This window comes from Notamacropus eugenii, chromosome Y (assembly GCF_028372415.1).
Source record: "Notamacropus eugenii isolate mMacEug1 chromosome Y, mMacEug1.pri_v2, whole genome shotgun sequence".
Classification (NCBI taxonomy): domain Eukaryota; kingdom Metazoa; phylum Chordata; class Mammalia; order Diprotodontia; family Macropodidae; genus Notamacropus; species Notamacropus eugenii.
In genome coordinates this window covers 2,315,129-2,330,542 of record NC_092880.1, presented here as the reverse complement: position 1 = coordinate 2,330,542, position 15,414 = coordinate 2,315,129, and the positions used below count along the sequence as shown (strand labels likewise).

At 40.7% G+C, this 15,414-nt stretch overlaps 1 protein-coding gene across 1 annotated transcript in view; it reads right to left on the bottom strand.

Moving 5' to 3' along the window:
• LOC140516694 (carboxypeptidase M-like) overlaps window positions 1-15,133 on the bottom strand; it is a 31,023-nt gene extending 15,890 nt beyond the window's left edge. The window contains exons 1-4 of the mRNA XM_072627681.1: window positions 15,098-15,133; window positions 14,350-14,590; window positions 12,607-12,819; window positions 9,913-10,065 (exon numbers count right to left, since the gene is read on the bottom strand). Of these exons, the coding sequence (XP_072483782.1) occupies window positions 9,913-10,065; window positions 12,607-12,819; window positions 14,350-14,590; window positions 15,098-15,133 (643 nt within the window). The remainder of the gene's footprint in view (window positions 1-9,912; window positions 10,066-12,606; window positions 12,820-14,349; window positions 14,591-15,097) is intronic.
• Between the last annotated feature and the right edge of the window lie 281 nt (window positions 15,134-15,414).

Sequence of the window (15,414 nt, the reverse complement as noted above, 5' to 3'; positions counted from 1 at the left end):
GATGTGAGATGTGAATTCATGGAGGACAAGGACAATGTCACCTTTTATCTTTTGATAATGTTTAATATAAAATTTTAGAATAATCTCTTTGTTCTCTCTGAAGTAAACTCAGAGAATGCCTCTTCCTATGTCAGCAAAAGCCAGCCAAGGCCGACTCTACACTCCTTAAGGAGACCTTTAACCTAAGACACTATATCTTGAATAATAAGGCTTTCCTTTGATGAATAATGAGACTTTCCTTTGATGAATCTTATTATCTATAGACACATACTATGTTATGACTAATGGGACTTTCCTTTGATCTATAGACATATACTATGTTATGGCGTATTAATGATAAAGAAAATATAGACATCTTAGATCATAATTTCTATTGAACATTGTTTACCCTTTCCTATGTCCATTATCTGTTTAAGGGAGGAAGCCTACCACTTACTAGTGGTGGGGTCTCTTTCCTTATCACCGAGACATATGCTTACCCAGCTGGAATTGCAAGGCCTGACCAACATTACTTTGTTAATTGTCTTGTCTTGCTAAATTTATGATTTGTTCAACTAGGAGAGTTCCTTTCTCACGGCAAAATGTATATAAGCCAGAAGATTTCTGCACTGGGTAGCCAGAACATTTCTGGCTCCATAATGCATTATGTAACTGTTTTCTTTAATAGGGAATTGATTAATTAATTAAATCATAAAATGTATGCATTAGCCTGTTGCCTTTCTTTAACCAAGTTTTCAGGTCAACAGTTATGGCGCCCAAACGTGGATTGGAACTGTGGAACCGAACGGACATTGCCTCATCTCGCCGACGCCAGGACTCTGGCGCCAATAGGAACTATTTTTCCTAGAGTCCTGGGCCTTGACGGGGTCGGGGTAAGTCCTTCCATTCCCAGCTTCCAAAGAACTCTCACTTTAAATTCCCTTTAAAGGAAACTCTGCGGACCGGAGACCAAGTCGGGTTAAATCGCTCTGTATTACTTAGGTCTCCTCTGGCGATCGATCTCAGGAAACTTAGTACAGGTATTGCTAGCACTAGTGTCAATCAACTAAAGATAGCCCTAAATTATGTTGGCCAGCACAGGGCTCTTTTGGACCGGTCAAAGTTATTTTATCTTACAACCAAATTAAGGAAGGCCAACAAAACAACTAGCCAGTAGCGAGAATATTTCATCCTGGGCTTGCTGAATTGGCTGAACGAGAACAAAAGACAGGTAGCTTCTTCCCTGTAGGGCTGGGAGCTGCTTCAGCACCTAGCCGTGTCCTGGCAAAAATCCTTTCTTCTTCAAGGGCTCCAGTCTGTCCTTCCCTTCACTCCCCCCGTCCTATTCTTCACCCTTTTCCTTCCTCCCCCTTCCCCTTGAAAGCCTCTGATCTGGGGAAACTGAGGGCACCTAGATGCAATCTTTCCCCCTGGCCTTCCCCTACCTTAGAGCTGAGGAAGGCAGCTTCTGTTCAAGCCTCTGTTGCCTCCCTCCTCCCCTTTCCCCCTCCCCGCTTTCCCGTAAGGGCTCTGGTCCTGAAGAGGACAGTTACAATCCACCTAAGAACTAGAGGCCTGAACCTATTCCCATGGGGCCTGTTCCTTTAAGACAGTCAGAAACTTTGGGGCACCAAGGCTCCCCACCCAATGACCGCAGGGGTGCTCTGAGCAAAGGCTGCAGGATTCCCCTTTATTATCAGACCTTGGATTCTTGCAACCCCCTTTCCTCAGACTGATAATAGCCAATTCATGATGGGGATTTCTAGCAAGCTTCTAATTGCCTTCTCTCTCTGGGTTGTTTTTTTGTGAGCTACGTTTGTGTTTGTCCTGTTGTCAGTTTGTCTGTTGGTGTATGTCCCTGTCCGTATCATGTGTGCTGTGAATGAGTGCGTTATCTTGTAAGATTTAAGTGCAAGCAGCCAGACTTCAAGGGCTGCAGCTAGGGAAATAAATTAACAAACAAAACTTTGAGACTTTTCCTTGTCATTCTGGTCTGGCCAACCTGGAATTACAATGGAAAGGTAGATCATCTTAGGGAAAATCATTTTAGCAGATTTGTACGTTGTGAAATTAATCAGAAACATTTCAGGAACTGATTATTTGAAATTACTCCTAAGATTGTGAGTAGCCCACCTTTCTAGGTCCTAATTCCGCCCACCCTGTCCCAGCACCTGCATATCGCCTTAGGGGCTCAGTAAATTCTGCCGCTGTGGGGGGTTGGGGGAGATGGATGAATCAGGCCTGTAGCGAGCATTCTCTACTCTGCCTGCGAAAGTCACCACTGGGACATCAGTTTCTCTGCTCGTGGTAAGCTTCACTTCTTTGTTCCAGTTGCAAAAAAAGTATTTTATCTCTATTTGACCCATTTTCTGATTTGTAAAAATAATTATGCTTGTTGTTATGGGATCAAAATGATAAAATGATTGTAACATGCTTAACATAATGACTGGTATATGTTGCATACAACATTATCTATAATGTAATTGTTACCTTTGAAGTGGTTTTAATTGCTAAAAGTAATAAGATCAATAATTTCTGGAAATGCAAATTATACCATCTGCAGTTATTGTTGTGTTAAAACTGTATTTCTAGGATTGTATTTCTGAATTTCTCTTAGATTGTGAAAATTGAGTGACCACTGTAATCTAGAAATAGTGTTAGACAAAGCGATTTTTAATTTGAATTTTGTTGAAACTAAAAGATGTTGGGAAAATTGTGTAACACCAGTCGTGTTACTTTATCAGTCCTGCTAACCTTGTCTTTTAATGTTTTGTAACTGTCATTTAGAAAACCAGGTATTTTCACCCTTGTCTGTTAAAAAAGTTAAAGCTAAACAATTTGGCTATCTTCTATGAAGTTGTAGGATTGTTAACTAAGTTATTTGGGATTACTGTTTTAATGCTGAAACCTAAAATTGTTAAATGATTCCTATGTATGGAAAGGAGGGAATGGAGCAAAAGCTTTATTTAAATTCCTTCTGTTCATTCAGAATAGTCCTCCCATTCCTGCATTCCTGTGGGTAAGATCATCAGTCCTAGTAAAGGAATTTGGTTTGTTAATTCAGATTCTAAACAATGAATATTACTTGCACAGAAGTTGTAATAGATAGAGAAAATTTTTAATAATTGGCTTTTACATCAGAAAGTTTTAAATTTGAGAAGGAAAGATGTTAAATGGAATCCCTTATGTGTGTGTGTCCTGGTAAATCTTTATTGTTTATTGTAACTCCAAGAGAGTGGAAATAACTGTTATCTGACTTAAGTTGTGATTGGTGAGACTTGCTGTTTAAGGTAAAGGCATTTGGGACCATTACTATTTTTTGTTTTGAGTTTGAATTTGGGTATAGTTGTCTGCATTAAATCAGTATCTGAGACACATGCCACAAAAAAATATTTCTCATCTGACTAAACACTGAGGGGACAATTTTAAACTCAATCTAGGATGGGATCCCCCTGGCTCAGTTTCCCTATTGTGTTCCTTTAAAAAGGAATGTTTCTCACCTGTCTATTCTTGAGCCTGGCTATGAAACAGATACTGCATGACTGGAGAATTTCACTCTTATCTGAATTCAAACAGAGTAAAGGATGGTTTTATCCTGTCATATATGATACCAAATATGTCATATGTCCCTGCTTTTTCCTTCTATAGCAAATTTCTATGGTCAATAACAAGTGACCAGCAAAATATGTGAGCCTTTTGTGTAATCTTACTGGAAAATCTAATATTATTTTTATCTGAAATTAGAATATATGCAGAAGTTTATGTAAACTACTTAAGATTCACCTTAAGATGTTCCCATTGTTTAAAAGGATTTTAAAAACAACAGTGTTTTTCTGTGAGTCAGTCTCATATCTAAGAATACTGCAGTAATTAAGAATTCAGTTTGTTATAATACTTTGGAAATTCATATTACTTAAGAACATTTTTGTAACAACTCATCTTTAATGAATTCCAGTTTTAAAGGTTTATTTTTGCTTAAGAAAAAAATGGAGAAAGAGATATCAAGCATTTTAAAAGTTTCCAACTAGTTTTCTTCATAAGAGTTTAGTGAACATTAGAGTAAATTTTAAACTGTTTTCAAAGAAGGAAAATACTTTTAGAAGAAATGGTTTGAAAAATCATGTGTGATTCTTAGAAGGCCTACCAAAACTTCAAAATAATATGCTGTTAAATTAAGCTGTTTTGATCTGAATATGTAGTTATTCTATGGCCTAAGTTAGAGTTAAGGTTTGTGTTTGAATTTATTGTGTAAAAGATTTAATTCCTGAAGTATCTCATTCTTCCAGAGTGAGTATAATTAGGGAAGAATAACAACTTGAGAAACAAAGACAGAATTCCATCAAACTATAAATTTAGTCATTAACCTCTTTGTTTTGTTCAAGCTGGAATGAGATTCCAGTACAGTTATGCTAGTAAAAAGTAATAACTTGTGAGCTATCTTGTCTTATGGTTAAAATGTAAAAGCAAGTGGAAGAATAGGATTGAGAGATTTGGAAAGACAAATTAAGTTCTGATTGAAACTATGAAAGGTAGATAAGATTTGGGAATAAATATGGGTTATGCAAACCCCTCTTGCTCCTAGATAGTTGTTCTGGATACTTTTGTGTCAGTTTCAGGTGATTTAAAGAGTGAGGAAGTATTTTACCTGAGAGACACCAGCCAATATTTGCTATATAAGACTGGGACTGCAATTTACTATTGTTTGAAGCTCTGATTACAGGAATACTTGTCTAAGTTATCATAAAGCCAATTGACATGTGCTGCAGGCTAATGGTGGATGCTTGGAAAGGTTTTGAAGACGACCTTGGACACGGCCTAGGTAGGATCTTCCTAACTTTATTTCCCAAATGTGCTATTTCCTTTCTGAAAAAGGAAATCTCCCACCTGATTATCTCTAAGCCCTGCTTTCAGCACCTTGTAACCTCATGATTACATGTCAGATAATGGCTTATTCCTGGAGTCAACCAGAACTAAGGAGATCCTTTCCTTCTGTTAACACTGTCCCTCTTTTTCTTTTATAGCAAATCTTTATAATCAAGAAGTTCTGAAAGTACAATACTAAGTCTATCAAATAATAAATGGAAATTGGAGCATCTCTGAATTATTATAATGGGGTGCAGGAATGAATAGCTTACAACTTTAACCTATATTCCTGGCCAAATGAATAAATATAATATAGACATAACATCAAGGAAATTATTAGATCAGGTAATAAGACAAAGATGTAATGTGATAGATGTCTAATTAAATAGAGTAGCAAATTTTGAGTAAAAATAACAGGATCAGCCTGATTCCTCTAAGAATTATATGCAAATGGATTTGATTGACTTCTAAAATTTGTCATGCTTTTATTAATAAGATCTCAAATTTGGATTTTTGCATAAAATTTATATAGGATAGTAGTAAAAGTAAGTGAAATTATTTCTTCTCCATTAAAATATCTGTCCAATAATTTAAAAGGCAGATGAGTTCATTATATAGTTGAACCCTCACATTTTAAAAGATTCTTATTCCAGGTACAAGATTTAGGAAAAGACAGAAACAGCAAATAATGTGAACCTAAATTTTCTGAAATTTCAAAAGTGGAGAACAAATTTTAAGTGATTGTACTAATTTATATTGTCTGAAGTATGTGGGAACTTCTAGATCTTAACCAGAAAAGCAGAATTCTCTTTTTTGAACTGTCCCAAGAATAAAACCTATTGTCAAAGAAAAGATATCTAGGTATCAGATAACTAAATGAGAAATCTGGGATTCAAAGTTAAATGAAAATTAAGAATGGATTACTGGGATACAAGGAACTTAATGTTAATTAACTTTGAAATAATTGTATTGATTTATATGGTTCATGTTTAATTTTCTTGTTTATATTGGTGACATGTAAATCTCCCTTTCAAAACTAGTCTATTGTGAGCCATCTAAGTTTTAATTTGTACCTGATCTAATGTAAAAATGCAGTTTGTGAACTGTAAAAAAACTTCACTGTATTGCTTGAACCTAGCCCTGCATGACTGGGAAACTGAACTATTGCTAAGTGTCTTTAGCCATGTTAACTATGTTGTATTGTTTCATTTCAATTATCAAACCATGTTTTCTGGGAGACCCTGTCAAGTTTTCTGTATAGACTCTTGGATCCATCTGTCACCTCCATTGCTCCTGCTCCTGAGTGGATCATGCCCTCCAGTTTTGAAGAGGCCTGAAGAAGATGCCATCAGACATAGACAACTTTCCCAAGAGCCTGGACCAGACTTGCATGAAGAGTAAACTCTCACACTACTGGTTATTTAGAGGTTTTTTTCACATCTTTGTTGGTCTACAGGCGAAGCCTTCGGCTTGGCTTTGACCAAAAGGAGGGAATGATAATGTTTAATATAAAATTTTAGAATAATCTCTTTGTTCTCTCTGAAGTAAACTCAGAGAGTGCCTCTTCCTATGTCAGCAAAAGCCAGCCAAGGCCGACTCTACACTCCTTAAGGAGACCTTTAACCTAAGACACTATATCTTGAATAATAAGAGTTTCCTTTGATGAATAATGAGACTTTCCTTTGATGAATCTTATTATCTATAGACACATACTATGTTATGACTAATGGGACTTTCCTTTGATCTATAGACATATACTATGTTATGGCGTATTAATGATAAAGAAAATATAGACATCTTAGATCATAATTTCTATTGAACATTGTTTACCCTTTCCTATGTCAATTATCTGTTTAAGGGAGAAAGCCTGCCACTTACTAGTGGTGGGGTCTCTTTCCTTATCACCGAGACATATGCTTACCCAGCTGGAATTGCAAGGCCTGACCAACATTACTTTGTTAATTGTCTTGTCTTACTAAATTTATGATTTGTTCAACTAGGAGAGTTCCTTTCTCACGGCAAAATGTATATAAGCCAGAAGATTTCTGCACTGGGTAGCCAGAACATTTCTGGCTCCATAATGCATTATGTAACTGTTTTCTTTAATAGGGAATTGATTAATGAATTAAATCATAAAATGTATGCATTAGCCTGTTGCCTTTCTTTAACCAAGTTTTCAGGTCAACACTTTGCAGCCCCAGTGCCTCCTAGAACGTCTTATATGCCAGATTCTTGTAATAAATATTTGTTGAATGAGCGTCATCCCTTTCACTAACACAGGGTGTTCTTGTCTTGAGGCCAGTTTCCAAGTGACTTGATATTTGAACTTGGGGCCCACTGGAAATCAACACTTTTTGTCCTCTCTTTTACCCCAACTGGCTGACATAGCACCTTCCCAAATATGGAAGGATTCCTCTCTAGCAGAGAAAATTCTTCACTTCTAGTTATGCCTCCTAGGAAAAACCATAATGTAGCCAGGAAATTGGTAAGTTCGCATTCTTATCCCACAGGTTTTGCTAGAAGTCATCCTTGGCGTTAGCAAAGAATTCATTTGAAAATCTTACGGACCTAGATGAACCTGTTTCATGAAGCTGATTAGTGAGACTCGCTTCTTATTCCAAAAGTCTGGGAGATTTTCTTCTGGTGGATATTTGCAGCATGACACCTCCAACGTAATTTCAAAACACTGGGCCCAGATGTAGTTGTAATCTTGCATCCCACCTAAACAAAAGCACCAGACAAACAGAAATGGGTGAATTAGGCAGCTGCAGATGCTTGTGTTAAAGGAAAAGAAGAGGCATATCGCTCACAGTGATAAGAGCCTGCATTTGATGGCGGAGAATGTGGGTTAAATTCTGTTTTTTTCTGCTGAAGAGCTAGGAGATCCCTGGCAAGTCCCTTGACCTCTCTAAAATGAGAGGGCTGCATTAGACTGTCTCACAAGTGCTTACCAATTAGTATTGTTTTCTTTTGTTTTCAAAGATGACCAGCGACCTCACAAATGATGTCTTGACTTGCCCTTCAATTGTATTTAAGAGAGGCAGAGTTGCATAAAGCCTCATTCTGTCTTCCTGAGTCATCAAAGTCCAGTCACAAGACAAAAGTCAAGATGACTGGTGATGATCTGGGGTGCAGGGGATGACCATGGCATCTTTGATGTCTGAACAAGCTCTAAGCACTCCACAGAGCCTGCCTCACCTCCTTCATGACTGCTGGAACAAATTGTTCTCATCTGCCCATTCCGATGGAGGAAGTCTTCACATGTTTGGTTTAGACATCCCCCTAATTCACTGATGAGGCCTGTTGGTTACCCTTATGGTTTAACTTGGGGAGTGACCATCTGCACATGCTCCAGCTTCTTGGAGCCACAGGTGAGAGTTGGGTGACAGGTGGATACCAAAGGTGGATGAGTAGCCCTGACAAGGGCTCAGCAAGCCCTCACACCAGAAGTACTAGCCTTCCCTGAACACCCCATTCACTCCATCAATTGGTGTACAGACACAAGACCTGACAAAGCAATTATCTAGGGGCAACTGGAAATGCTCCACTATGGCTCTTATACCAGGCTGCTGAAACATGTCCAAGATTGTCCCCATGTTACAAAATTTCCATTACAAAAGGATTCCTCCCTTAACAAAATGACTCATTGTTGGATCCTCTTAAGATAGAGCTTCCTCAAGTGCACATCTCTTTCAGGCCAAAAAAAAAAAAAAAAAAAAAGAGAGGGCACACCTGCACTTTTGTAATGAAGGCTCAACTTCCTGGGCCATTTCTGGGTCAATCATCACCAGAGTAATCTTCTGATAGAAAAGCAAGGCACAAATTTTGCTGTTACTGATGCAGACTGAACTGGGGGTCCCCACTACTCCAGATGTTGAGGGTGTTCACTCTGACACTCTTTTGCCTCTCATTCCAGCACATATTTTTAAGACGATTATAAATTTAAAGTACAATGTTTTATCTGATTTTAACTTAGAATCCTAGAAGAGTTGAAAAGTATGTACACATCAGGTATCTTCTATGGTTCAGGGGTTATTATCCTCTAAGGGTTATGTGGGTTGATAATGTTTAATATAAAATTTTCGAATAATCTCTTTGTTCTCTCTGAAGTAAACTCAGAGTGCCTCTTCCCATGTCAGCAAAAACCACCCAAGGCTGACTCTACATTCCTTAAGGAGACCTTTAACCTAAGACCCTATGATATGGCATATCTTGAATAATGGAACTTTCCTTTGTATCTTGTTATCTATAGACACATACTATGTTATGGCATATTAGTAGTAAAGAAAATATAGACATCTTAGGTCGTAATTTCTATTGGACACTGTTTACCCTTTCCTATGTCAATTATCTGTTTAAGGGAGAAAGCCTGCCACTTACTAGTGGTGGGGTCTCTTTCCTTATCACCGAGACATATGCTTACCCAGCTGGAATTGCAAGGCCTGACCAACATTACTTTGTTAATTGTCTTGTCTTACTAAATTTATGATTTGTTCAACTAGGAGAGTTCCTTTCTCACGGCAAAATGTATATAAGCCAGAAGATTTCTGCACTGGGTAGCCAGAACATTTCTGGCTCCATAATGCATTATGTAACTGTTTTCTTTAATAGGGAATTGATTAATTAATTAAATCATAAAATGTATGCATTAGCCTGTTGCCTTTCTTTAACCAAGTTTTCAGGTCAACACTTTGCAGCCCCAGTGCCTCCTAGAGCGTCTTATATGCCAGATTCTTGTAATAAATATTTGTTGAATGAGCGTCATCCCTTTCACTAACACAGGGTGTTCTTGTCTTGAGGCCAGTTTCCAAGTGACTTGATATTTGAACTTGGGGCCCACTGGAAATCAACACTTTTTGTCCTCTCTTTTACCCCAACTGGCTGACATAGCACCTTCCCAAATATGGAAGGATTCCTCTCTAGCAGAGAAAATTCTTCACTTCTAGTTATGCCTCCTAGGAAAAACCATAATGTAGCCAGGAAATTGGTAAGTTCGCATTCTTATCCCACAGGTTTTGCTAGAAGTCATCCTTGGCGTTAGCAAAGAATTCATTTGAAAATCTTACGGACCTAGATGAACCTGTTTCATGAAGCTGATTAGTGAGACTCGCTTCTTATTCCAAAAGTCTGGGAGATTTTCTTCTGGTGGATATTTGCAGCATGACACCTCCAACGTAATTTCAAAACACTGGGCCCAGATGTAGTTGTAATCTTGCATCCCACCTAAACAAAAGCACCAGACAAACAGAAATGGGTGAATTAGGCAGCTGCAGATGCTTGTGTTACAGGAAAAGAAGAGGCATATCGCTCACAGTGATAAGAGCCTGCATTTGATGGCAGAGAATGTGGGTTAAATTCTGTTTTTTTCTGCTGAAGACCTAGGAGATCCCTGGCAAGTCCCTTGACCTCTCTAAAATGAGAGGGCTGCATTAGACTGTCTCACAAGTGCTTACCAATTAGTATTGTTTTCTTTTGTTTTCAAACATGACCAGCGACCTCACAAATGATGTCTTGACTTGCCCTTCAATTGTATTTAAGAGAGGCAGAGTTGCATAAAGCCTCATTCTGTCTTCCTGAGTCATCAAAGTCCAGTCACAAGACAAAAGTCAAGATGACTGGTGATGATCTGGGGTGCAGTGGATGACCATGGCATCTTTGATGTCTGACCAAGCTCTAAGCACTCCACAGAGCCTGCCTCACCTCCTTCATGACTGCTGGAACAAATTGTTCTCATCTGCCCATTCCGATGGAGGAAGTCTTCACATGTTTGGTTTAGACATCCCCCTAATTCACTGATGAGGCCTGTTGGTTACCCTTATGGTTTAACTTGGGGAGTGACCACCTGCACATGCTCCAGCTTCTTGGAGCCACAGGTGAGAGTTGGGTGACAGGTGGATACCAAAGGTGGATGAGTAGCCCTGACAAGGGCTCAGCAAGCCCTCACACCAGAAGTACTAGCCTTCCCTGAACACCCCATTCACTCCATCAATTAGTGTACAGACACAAGACCTGACAAAGCAATTATCTAGGGGCAACTGGAAATGCTCCACTATGGCTCTTATACCAGGCTGCTGAAACATGTCCAAGATTGTCCCCATGTTACAAAATTTCCATTACAAAAGGATTCCTCCCTTAACAAAATGACTCATTGCTGGATCCTCTTAAGATAGAGCTTCCTCAAGTGCACATCTCTTTAAGGCCAAAAAAAAAAAAAAAAAAAGAGAGGGCACACCTGCACTTTTGTAATGAAGGCTCAACTTCCTGGGCCATTTCTGGGTCAATCATCACCAGAGTAACCTTCTGATAGAAAAGCAAGGCACAAATTTTGCTGTTACTGATGCAGACTGAACTGGGGGTCCCCACTACTCCAGATGTTGAGGGTGTTCACTCTGACACTCTTTTGCCTCTCATTCCAGCACGTATTTTTAAGACGATTATAAATGTAAAGTACAATGTTTTATCTGATTTTAACTTAGAATCCTAGAAGAGTTGAAAAGTATGCACACATCAGGTATCTTCTATGGTTCAGGGGTTATTATCCTCTAAGGGTTATGTGGGTAGATGCCAGAAGGTCCATGAATTTGGATGGGGAAAAAAATTCTAACCTCATTTCAATAGAACTGGTTTCATTTGTCATCCAATGTATTAAAAACATGCTTTTGTAGGCTTCATCAGATTGCCAAAGGGGTTCATGATGCAAAAAGATTTAAGAACCTCCCCTGGACTAGTGTATATTCCATCTGTAGAATGAATGACTTCTAACGATCTCCCTGACAAGGTTTGTGCTGGAATGGTTCTAGCTCTGATTTATAGACAGTTCTGTTGGGTAAGAGACCTTTATGTTGACTGAGATCTGCCTTCCTGTAATTTCCACCGAGTACTTCTGTGGCCAGGCAGGACAAATGTAATCCCTCCTTCTCACATGCTAGCCCTTCAAACATTTGAATAGAGCACACTTCCTGCCAAACTCCCCATTCATCAGCACTGAAGACACACAAGTCTATCGAGACTCACACATGGGAATGAGTCCCAGAATTACTGTTGTGTGTCACTATGTTTCCAACTAATCCCACGCAATACGGGTTTGTTCTCATACGCAAGAGACAGACAGTAAAGCTTGCCTTTGAGCCAGAGAATATTTCTCTTCTAAGTGTAAGGAGAAAACTTTGTATCAACAGTGGGGAGGAAGGTGACAGAAGCCTGGAAACAGAGGGAGCAAAGAGGTGAAACCCATAGAAAGATGTGCTTAAGACACCTATTTATTTGGCTGCATTATCAATCCTACTGTCTGCTTGTTTTACATTCTTTCATGTGGCTGGCCCAGAGCCATCCTGCTGTAAAAAGTACCAACTTGTGTGTCTGCTCTCTGTCCTTCCCACAGCTGAACAACTGAATGGGGAGGGAGTTAGGAAAAGGGACTAGTGAGTATTCTGGCCCATCAGCACCTGGAATTCAAAAGAAGCAGTATCTAGGCTGCTATTTGTACAATCACGCCTCTAGGGGAGGGGACTCTTCCCATAGGGGCCTGACCCACTGTGGCCATGGAATGTTGCATTTTCTCATTTCTGCCTGGGTTCTTGATGACAGGAAACGTTATTATTATCTATGTCAAACACAAACTCATCTACACTCTGTTAGCAAGGGATTGCCAGTAGTCTGCAAGGACTGGGGGGTCTTTGGATAACTGCTTATAGAGAGAAGAACATATAACCTTTGGATTAAAGAGACAAGAAAAGAACACAGTAGAACCAGAGAAAAACTAACCTTTGAGTGGGTACCACAAGTATCCATTTGTTATACCATCGGGGAAATTTATACTATTTTCACAAAAGTTTCCTGTTTTCATTTCAGGATTCTTTGAAGAGTAGGTATACGCAAGATACTCGAACACATCATTGTCTGGGGTTCGGCTAAAGCCCCGTTTTGTCCCAGTCTCTGTAAATGGAAGACAGACAGATACATAGCAGTAAATGCCAACTTAAGCTGAGGAAAGCTATAGCACAGCTCTGACAAATCCCCGAGGGGGCAATGTGATCATCCCACGCACAGTGAAGTGAATGGGTGTGCTATCTTCAGACAAGGCAACAGAAAACAAGATAAACCTATGACCAAACCAGGAACAGGGCTGGGTTCACTAAGCATCTTGCTGTCCTGTTTATTCACTGTGAATAAGCTCTGGGAGCAGCTAAGCGTTTCCCAGGCAGGGGAAGGAAAAGCTAAATGAAATTTCCAAAGCATGGAGAATACTCTCTGCCTCCATCTCACTCCAGGGAACTCACTGGCTCTATGTGGAGTCAGAAAATTTTGAGCAAGTGGGAAAATGAAGTGAATATTTGGCCTTTTATTATGTTGGGTTTGAACTGCTTTGTCACCCAATCAAGGCCAGAGTTTGACAAAAGCTTTGAATTCAGGGCCCGATCCAAAGCCAGAAGAGTTTTTCTGCTTTGAAGGGGAAAAAAAGTGATTTTGTTTTTAAATTTTGTTTTATTTTTTTTTTAAAACAACTTGTTGTCTAGGACTAGTAGTTTCGAACTTAGATTTCCTGTTTCAAGTTTTACGGTATTACAATGACCTGAATCTTTGTTTCTCCTTGACAAAAACTAGTCACCTGGAAGGCTGTATAACATTTCTTCAAGAGGCTACTAGCAGCCCTGCTGGGTCTTTGAGACCCATTGTTTAGGGCATTAGGGTGACAGGGAAATGTATAGAAGGGTCTTCAAGGTTTCTCTGGAACAATCCAAGGACAGCTGGGGATATATGTATGGAGTAAGGTATACTAGGTGGGTGGGAATCCCTTTCCTCTTTTCTCTCCTGCTCTTTGGCAGCAGAGTCTAACTGGGAGGGGGAATCATGGTGGCTGCCAGAGGAGCTGCCCCCTCGTAGTTGGTGGAGCTGCGCATGTGGAGCCAGAGGAGCTGCGCCCTCGTAGCTGGTGGAGCTGCGCATGTGTAGCCGGAGGAGCTGCCCCCTCGTAGCTGGTGGAGCTGCGCATGTGGAGCCAGAGGAGCTGCGCATGTGGAGCCAGAGGAGCTGCGCATGTGTAGCCAGAGGAGCTGCGCCCTCGTAGCTGGTGGAGCTGCGCCCTCCTAGCTGGTGGAGCTGCGCATGTGTAGCCAGAGGAGCTGCGCATGTGTAGCGAGAAGAGCTGCGCCCTCGTAGCTGGTGGAGCTGCGCATGTGGAGCCAGAGGAGCTGCCCCCTCGTAGCTGGTGGAGCTGCGCATGTGGAGCCAGAAGAGCTGGCGGCCTTCCCCACCTCTACCCTCGCCGCCCTCTGTGACAGAGTAGGGCGCATGCGCATGCGCCAGGGTCCCTCCGCAGCCCTGACCCTGTCCGCACATGCGCGCAGGGTCCGGGAGAGAAGGGGCGGGGGGAAGGAAGAGAGAGAGAGAGAGAGAGAGAGACAGAGAGAGGGAGGGAGGGAGGGGGGATAGAGAGAGAGAGAGAGAGAGAGAGAGAGAGAGAGAGAGAGAGGGAGGGAGGGAGGGAGGGAGGGAGGGGGGCGAGACCGAGAGCGCGACCCAGGTCCGTGCAGTCCGCGATCGATCGACAGATCCTCCTGTCCTCCAGTCGCGGCGGTACGCTCTCACGGAGTGCTGGTCGACCCGCCCCGCGGCGAGCAAGCAGCGCCACGCCGGCCGCACGGCCGGCCCCCTCGCGCTCGGTTCGGGAGGAGGGGGGAGGAAGAAAGAAAGAACCGTGACGACGCTTTTGTCCACTTCCATCCAAATCTTCCCACACACCTTTTCCCTATAAAAAGGGTTCGTCTCCTCTACCAAAGCAGATTCTTACAATGTCACCCACTTTAACCAGCGTTTTAATAAAACTTGTCTCTGACTGAAGGAAGGCTTGAGTTGAATACCTTTCAGGTGGGACTCATGTCTTTTGCCCTTGGATTTCAGGGTTCCCAGCGTTCCTAGACTGCGACAGTCTTATGTTTCCTGGGGTCCCAGTCATTGTTTTTAAGTCAGGTCTCATTAAAAATATATATACACATATATATATGTAAAATTAATTCTACACTTTATTTTCAAAATTGTCCTGTTTGTGCTTCTTCTGAACTTGCTTCTGTTCTCTTCTGTGAATCAAAAGAAGTTTTCAAGGCCATCTTCATGTGGGCATCACTATTGTTAACCCAGCACCTCTCCCCAACTAACCCAGAAAAGAAAGGGGAGAAAAATTCCTTGTAACAAACAGATAGAATCAAGCACAATAAATCCTCGCAGTGGGTATGTCTCTATGCCTTGTATCCATCACCTCTGTCAGGTGACAGGTGACGTTGGGTGATATCATTGGTCTTTCTTTGGATCACAGTTGCTAAGTTTTCAAAGTTGTTTTTCTTTACAATGTGACACTTGTCTAAATTATTCTCCCGGTTCTGTTTGCTTCACTTTCTACTCTCTAAATCCTCTGAAGTCATCTTCTTCGTGTCTGATGGTGCAATCACATTACATTACGTTTGTATACCAAAACTTGTTTTGCCATTTTCCAATTGTTTAGATCTGATCTAAGACATCCCCTTCTAGTCTGGTTTTTCATTTTCTTTTTTTCCTTACTTTCAATACTTCTTTAAG